This window comes from Pristiophorus japonicus, unplaced genomic scaffold (assembly GCF_044704955.1).
Source record: "Pristiophorus japonicus isolate sPriJap1 unplaced genomic scaffold, sPriJap1.hap1 HAP1_SCAFFOLD_1026, whole genome shotgun sequence".
Lineage (NCBI taxonomy): Eukaryota > Metazoa > Chordata > Chondrichthyes > Pristiophoridae > Pristiophorus > Pristiophorus japonicus.
Window position 1 is genome coordinate 28960 of NW_027250677.1, and position 7834 is coordinate 36793.

General features: G+C 65.8%; 1 protein-coding gene across 1 annotated transcript in view; it reads right to left on the reverse strand.

Annotated features, from left to right (window-relative positions):
* The window catches only part of LOC139241278 (probable ATP-dependent RNA helicase DHX34), a 21523-nt gene extending 14849 nt beyond the window's left edge, over window positions 1-6674 (reverse strand). Inside the window, exon 1 of the mRNA XM_070869925.1 lies at window positions 6538-6674. Coding sequence (XP_070726026.1) covers window positions 6538-6674 — 137 coding nt within the window. The remainder of the gene's footprint in view (window positions 1-6537) is intronic.
* Window positions 6675-7834: the final 1160 nt, after the last annotated feature.

The window sequence follows — 7834 nt, forward strand, 5'->3', positions numbered from 1 at the left end:
GACCAGAACTGCGCACAATGCTCCCAGTGTGGTCTAACCCAGGTATATGGAGACCAGAACTGTGCACGGTGCTTCCAGTGTGGTCTAACCCAGGTATATGGAGACCAGAACTGTGCACGGTGCTTCCAGTGTGGTCTAACCCTGGTATATGGAGACCAGAACTGTGCACAGTGCTCCAAGTGTGGTCTAACCCTGGTATATGGAGACCAGAACTGTGCACAGTGCTCCCAGTGTGGTCTAACCCAGGTATATGGAGACCAGAACTGTGCACAGTGCTCCAAGTGTGGTCTAACCCAGGTATATGGAGACCAGAACTGTGCACGGTGCTCCCAGTGTGGTCTAACCCAGGTATATGGAGACCAGAACTGTACACAGTGCTCCCAGTGTGGTCTAACCCAGGTATATGGAAACCAGAACTGTGCTCCAAGTGTGGTGTAACAAGGTTCGATACAGGTTTAGCAAAACTTCACTACTTTTCAATTCTATCCCTCTGGAAATAAACCCTAGTTCTTGGTTTGCTGTTTATGACCCTTGCTAATCTGTGTCCCTACATTTAGTGGTGTGTATTTGTTCTCTGAGATCCCTTTGTTCCTCTACCCCACCCAGACTCACACCATCCAAATCTCCAACATTACCACACTGCTCATACTTCAAAAGTCCTTCACGGGCTGAGAATCACTTTGCGACGCCCGTCTGTCGTCACTCACTGAAAGTGCAGTCCACGCTCTGCCCTTTCCCCAAACCCTTTCAAAAACCGAGGGAGTGCCGCACTGTCGGAGGGTCAGTACTGAGGGAGTGCCGCACTGTCAGAGGGTCAGTACTGAGGGAGCGCCGCACTGTCGGAGGGGCGGTACTGAGGGAGCCCCGCACTGTCGGAGGGGGCGGTACTGAGGGAGTGCCGCACTGTCGGAGGGGCGGTACTGAGGGAGCGCCGCACTGTCGGAGGGGCGGTACTGAGGGAGTGCCGCACTGTCGGAGGGGCAGTACTGAGGGAGCCCCGCACTGTCGGAGGGGCAGTACTGAGGGAGCCCCGCACTGTCGGAGGGGCGGTACTGAGGGAGCCCCGCACTGTCGGAGGGGCTGTATTTCGGGATGAGACGTTAAACCGAGGCCCCGTCTGCCCTCTCGGGTGGATGTAAAAGATCCCGGGGCCACTATTGGAAGAGGAGCAGGGGGAGTTCTCCCCGGTGTCCTGGGGCCAATATTTATCCCTCGACCAACATCACTAAAACAGACGATCCGGGTCATTATCACATCGCTGTGTGTGGGAGCTTGCTGTGCGCAAATTAGCGTTTCCCACAATACAACAGTGAGCGCCCTGTTGGGTTGGGATTGGGGTAATTGGAGTTGAGAAAGACAAGAAACAGGAGCAGGAGGAGGCCGAAGGCCCCACAACACTGCTCTGCCATTCAGTGAGGTTGGTGCTGACCTGTTCGGGTTGGGTTGGTGTCCCACAGGTCAGAATGAGTTCGTGTTGGAGACCGAGCGATGGGTGTAGGTCACAGTGAGGGAGGAGGGAGAGTGTGTAGGAGGAGGTGGGGGGCGGGGGGGGGACAAGGCCGGAGGCTTCGACAGGAATCGAGCAAAGTCAGACTGACACAGCTGTTGCAAACAACGAGAGGTTTGATTAACTCGGAAACTATTTACAGAGATCCGTGACTCAGCAACGAGGGAGGAAATTCTCCATCGGCATAACAGATTGCATTTATATAGCACCTCAACGTTGCCAAAATGTCCCAAGGAGCTGAACAAGAGCGATATCAATAAGAACAGCTCCGACACTGAGCCACACGAGGAGTTATCAGGACAGCCGAGGGCACAGAGGTCGGTTTTAAGGACCCTCTTAAAGGAGGAGAGAGAGGCGGAGAGGTTTAGGGAGGGAGTTCCAGAGCTTGGACCCCAGGCAACAGAAGGCACGGCCACCGATGGTGGAGCGATTATAATCAGGGATGGGCAAGAGGGCAGAATTGGAGGAGGTTAGAGAGATAGGGAGGGTGTAGGGGCTGGAGGTTACAGAGATAGGGAGGGGTGTAGGGCTGGAGGGGGTTACAGAGATAGGGAGGGGTGTAGGGGCTGGAGGGGGTTACAGAGATAGGGAGGGGTGTAGGGGCTGGAGGAGGTTACAGAGATAAGGAGGGGTGTAGGGACTAGAGGAGGTTACAGAGATAGGGAGGGGTGTGGGGACTGGAGGAGGTTAGAGATAGGGAGGGTGTAGGGGCTGGAGGTGGTTACAGAGATAGGGAGGGAGCGAGGAAGGATTTGAACACAAGGATGGAGAACTTTGAAATTGAGGCGTTGCCGGACCGGGAGCCAATGTAGGTCAGCGAGCACAGGGGGTGATGGGTGAGCGGGACTCGGAGCGAGTTAGGACACGGGGGCAGTGAGCACAGGGGGTGATGGGTGAGTGGGACTGGGTGCGAGTTAGGACACGGGGTCAGTGAGCACAGGGGGTGATGGGTGAGTGGGACTGGGTGTGAGTTAGGACACGGGGTCAGTGAGCACAGGGGGTGATGGGTGAGTGGGACTGGGTGTGAGTTAGGACACGGGGCAGTGAGCACAGGGGGTGATGGGTGAGTGGGACTGGGTGTGAGTTAGGACACGGGGTCAGTGAGCACAGGGGGTGATGGGTGAGTGGGACTGGGTGTGAGTTAGGACACGGGGCAGTGAGCACAGGGGGTGATGGGTGAGTGGGACTCGGAGCGAGTTAGGACACGGGGTCAGTGAGCACAGGGGGTGATGGGTGAGCGGGACTGGGTGTGAGTTAGGACACGGGGTCAGTGAGCACAGGGGGTGATGGGTGAGTGGGACTGGGTGTGAGTTAGGACACGGGGTCAGTGAGCACAGGGGGTGATGGGTGAGTGGGACTGGGTGCGAGTTAGGACACGGGGTCAGTGAGCACAGGGGGTGATGGGTGAGTGGGACTGGGTGCGAGTTAGGACACGGGGGCGGTGGGGTTGGACGAGGTGGTTATGGAGGGTGGGAGGCCGGAGGCCGGGCGGGAATGCGTTGGGCCGAGGCAGGGGTGAGGGTTTCAGCAGCGGATGAGCTGAGGCGGGGGGGGAGGAGACCGGCGATGTTATGGAGGGGGAAATTGGTGGTGACCAAGGGAATGTGGTTGAAGGAAATATAAAAGAACAATGGGTGTGGTTAAGAGGTTTGTTGGGAAATAGAAAGCACGGCCAGAACCAGTGCTGGGAACTGAGCTGGAAATAGATTTGGAAAGGGGAGTGAAAGAAAGACTTGCATTTATATAGCGCCTTTCACGACCACCAAACATCTCAAATCACTTTACAGCCAATGAAGTACTTTTGAAGTGTAACCACCGATGTAATGAGAAAAAGGCGGCAGTTTGCGCACAGCAAGCTCCCACAAACTCCATCATCAGCGGACCCTCGAACGAGGATGACTTTCTTCCACATGGGTTCACAGGTGTTTCAGTGAAGGACCTAATATTCCTGATCCCGAACTACATCCTGAAGGGTGGAACGTTCCTGTGGGTGGATTTTTTTAACGTGGAGTGACCGTTGCACACCAGCCACCACACGGGGCTTGACAGAGCGAGGTCTGGGTCCAGGGGCAAGGGTTAACCAGGACGCCTGGAGATCAGCTCTGCTGCACGGACCCAGTGTGTACATATCGCACAGTGTGGGCTGGGCCTGGGCCCCTGGGCCCTGGGCCCTCGCCCCTCCTGGGCCCCTGTCCCCCCCCCCCCCCCGTGCTGCCCCTGGGCCCTCGCCGCTCCTGGGCCCGTACAATCCCTCGCCGCTCGAGGGGGAGGGGGGAAGACGAGGGGGAGGGGTGGGGGGGAGGGGGGAAGACGAGGGGGAGGGGTGGGGGGGGGGAAGACGAGGGGGAGGGGAGGGGTGGGGGGGGGGAAGACGAGGGGGAGGGGTGGGGGGGGGAAGACGAGGGGGAGGGGTGGGGGGGGGGAAGACGAGGGGGAGGGGTGGGGGGGAAGACGAGGGGGAGGGGTGGGGGAAGACGAGGGGGAGGGGTGGGGGGGGAAGACGAGGGGGAGGGGTGGGGGGAAGACGAGGGGGAGGGGTGGGGGGGGGAAGACGAGGGGGAGGGGTGGGGGGGGAAGACGAGGGGGAGGGGTGGGGGGGGAAGACGAGGGGGAGGGGTGGGGGGGGGAAGACGAGGGTGGGGGTGGGGGGGGAAGACGAGGGTGGGGGTGGGGGGGGGAAGACGAGGGGGGGGGGGGGGAAGAGGGGGGGGGGGGGAGGGTGGGGGTGGGGGTGGGGGGGAAGACGAGGGTGGGGGTGGGGGGGGGAAGACGAGGGTGGGGGAAGACGTGGGTGGGGGTGGGGGGGGGGGGAAGACGAGGGTGGGGGTGGGGGTGGGGGAAGACGGGGGTGGGGGTGGGGAAGACGAGGGTGGGGGGGAAGACGAGGGTGGGGGGGGGAAGACGAGGGTGGGGGGGGAAGACGAGGGTGGGGGGGGGAAGACGAGGGTGGGGGGGGGAAGACGAGGGTGGGGGGGAAGACGAGGGTGGGGGGGGAAGACGAGGGTGGGGGGGGAAGACGAGGGTGGGGGGGGGAAGACGAGGGTGGGGGGGGGGAAGACGAGGGTGGGGGGGGGAAGACGAGGGTGGGGGGGGGAAGACGAGGGTGGGGGGGGGAAGACGAGGGTGGGGGGGGGGAAGACGAGGGTGGGGGGGGGGGAAGACGAGGGTGGGGGGGGGGAAGACGAGGGTGGGGGGGGAAGAAGACGAGGGTGGGGGGGGGAAGAAGACGAGGGTGGGGGTGGGGGGGGGGGGGGAAGACGAGGGTGGGGGTGGGGGTGGGGGGGGGGGGGAAGACGAGGGTGGGGGTGGGGGGGGGGGGGGAAGACGAGGGTGGGGGTGGGGGGGGAAGACGAGGGTGGGGGTGGGGGGGAAGACGAGGGTGGGGGTGGGGGGGGGAAGACGAGGGTGGGGGTGGGGGGGGAAGACGAGGGTGGGGGTGGGGGGGGAAGACGAGGGTGGGGGTGGGGGGGGAAGACGAGGGTGGGGGTGGGGGGGGAAGACGAGGGTGGGGGTGGGGGGGGAAGACGAGGGTGGGGGTGGGGGGGGAAGACGAGGGTGGGGGTGGGGGGGAAGACGAGGGTGGGGGTGGGGGGGAAGACGAGGGTGGGGGTGGGGGGGGAAGACGAGGGTGGGGGTGGGGGGGGAAGACGAGGGTGGGGGTGGGGGGGGAAGACGAGGGTGGGGTGGGGGGGGAAGACGAGGGTGGGGGTGGGGGGGGAAGACGAGGGTGGGGGTGGGGGGGGAAGACGAGGGTGGGGGTGGGGGGGGAAGACGAGGGTGGGGGTGGGGGGGAAGACGAGGGTGGGGTGGGGGGGGAAGACGAGGGTGGGGGTGGGGGGGGAAGACGAGGGTGGGGTGGGGGGGGAAGACGAGGGTGGGGGTGGGGGGGGGAAGACGAGGGTGGGGGTGGGGGGGGAAGACGAGGGTGGGGGTGGGGGGGGAAGACGAGGGTGGGGTGGGGGGGGAAGACGAGGGTGGGGGTGGGGGGGGGAAGACGAGGGTGGGGGTGGGGGGGGGAAGACGAGGGTGGGGGTGGGGGGGAAGACGAGGGTGGGGGTGGGGGGGGAAGACGAGGGGGAGGGGTGGGGGGGGAAGACGAGGGGGAGGGAAGACGAGGGGGAGGGGTGGGGGGGGAAGACGAGGGGGAGGGGTGGGGGGGGGAAGACGAGGGGGAGGGGTGGGGGGGGGAAGACGAGGGGGAGGGGTGGGGGGGGGGAAGACGAGGGGGAGGGGTGGGGGGGGAGACGAGGGGGAGGGGTGGGGGGGGAGACGAGGGGGAGGGGTGGGGGGGGAGACGAGGGGGAGGGGTGGGGGGGGGAGACGAGGGGGAGGGGTGGGGGGGGAGACGAGGGGGAGGGGTGGGGGGGGAGACGAGGGGGAGGGGTGGGGGGGAAACGAGGGGGAGGGGTGGGGGGGGAAACGAGGGGGAGGGGTGGGGGGGGAAACGAGGGGGAGGGGCAGACGGTGGGGGGAGGGGGAGACGGTGGGGGGAGGGGGAGACGGTGGGGGGAGGGGGAGACGGTGGGGGGAGGGGGAGACGGTGGGGGAGGGGGAGGGGCAGACGGTGGGGGGGGGAGGGGCAGACGGTGGGGGGGGGAGGGGGAGACGGTGGGGGGGGGGAGGGGGAGACGGTGGGGGGGGGGGGGGAGGGGGAGACGGTGGGGGGGGGGGGGTCCCTGAGTTAAACTGCATCTGCCGCCTGCTTGCCCGGGGGCCCATTGCCACAACACACAGAGCTGGGGAGGGCGGCGCGGGGCAGGCTGGGACTTGTAGTTCCCCCGCTGACCGCCAGCAGCGCCGCCGGGCGGCCGCCAGGGGGCGCCGGGACTACAGATCCCAGCTCGCACCGCGCGCGCGCGCGCGCGCACTGCCGGCCCCCAAAAAAACACAGCGACAGAGCCGCCAAAACAAACAGCGGCCCCGGCAGCGCCGCAAACCCGGGGCCGAGGCCTGAGGCCCAGCGCCGGGCTGGGTTCACATTTAATTAATGAATGTTTGTTGGTGGGGCCCCGGCCCCCGGAGCCCCCGGCCCCCGGAGCCCCCGGAGCCCCCGGGCCCCCGGCCCCCGGCCCCCGGCCCTGACCTTCTCCGAGTACAGCCGGACCAGTTTCTTCATCCGCCAGTGCGGCGCCGAGAAGACGTCCACCTCCTCCGGGAACGGCGCCATTTTACCCGCCGCCTGGTGTCCGCCCCGCCCCCTTCACCCACAGCGCCGCCTCAGGCTGGGAGGGGCAACTGCAGCTGCTGGGTCACAGCGCCGCCTGAGGCTGGGAGGGGCAACTGCAGCTGCTGGGTCACAGCGCCGCCTGAGACTGGGAGGGACCACTGCAGCTGCTGGGTCACAGCGCCGCCTGAGACTGGGAGGGACCACTGCAGCTGCTGGGTCACAGCGCCGCCTGAGACTGGGAGGGACCACTGCAGCTGCTGGGTCACAGCGCCGCCTGAGACTGGGAGGGGGAACTGCAGCTGTTGGGTCACAGCGCCGCCTGAGGCTGGGAGGGGGAACTGCAGCTGCTGGGTCACAGCGCAGCCTCAGACTGGGAGGGGGAACTGCAGCTGCTGGGTCACAGCGCAGCCTCAGACTGGGAGGGGGAACTGCAGCTGTTGGGTCACAGCGCCGCCTGAGGCTGGGAGGGGCAACTGCAGCTGCTGGGTCACAGCGCCGCCTGAGACTGGGAGGGACCACTGCAGCTGCTGGGTCACAGCGCCGCCTGAGGCTGGGAGGGGCAACTGCAGCTGCTGGGTCACAGCGCCGCCTGAGGTTGGGAGGGGCAACTGCAGCTGCTGGGTCACAGCGCCGCCTGAGGCTGGGAGGGGCAACTGCAGCTGCTGGGTCACAGCGCCGCCTCAGACTGGGAGGGGGAACTGCAGCTGCTGGGTCACAGCGCCGCCTGAGGCTGCGAGGGGCAACTGCAGCTGCTGGGTCACAGCGCCGCCTGAGGCTGGGAGGGGCAACTGCAGCTGCTGGGTCACAGCGCCGCCTGAGGCTGGGAGGGGCAACTGCAGCTGCTGGGTCACAGCGCCGCCTGAGACTGGGAGGGACCACTGCAGCTGCTGGGTCACAGCGCCGCCTCAGACTGGGAGGGACCACTGCAGCTGCTGGGTCACAGCGCCGCCTCAGACTGGGAGTTGGAACTGCAGCTGCTGGGTCACAGCGCCGCCTGAGACTGGGAGGGGGAACTGCAGCTGTTGGGTCACAGCGCCGCCTGAGGCTGGGAGGGGGAACTGCAGCTGCTGGGTCACAGCGCAGCCTCAGACTGGGAGGGGGAACTGCAGCTGCTGGGTCACAGCGCAGCCTCAGACTGGGAGGGGGAACTGCAGCTGTTG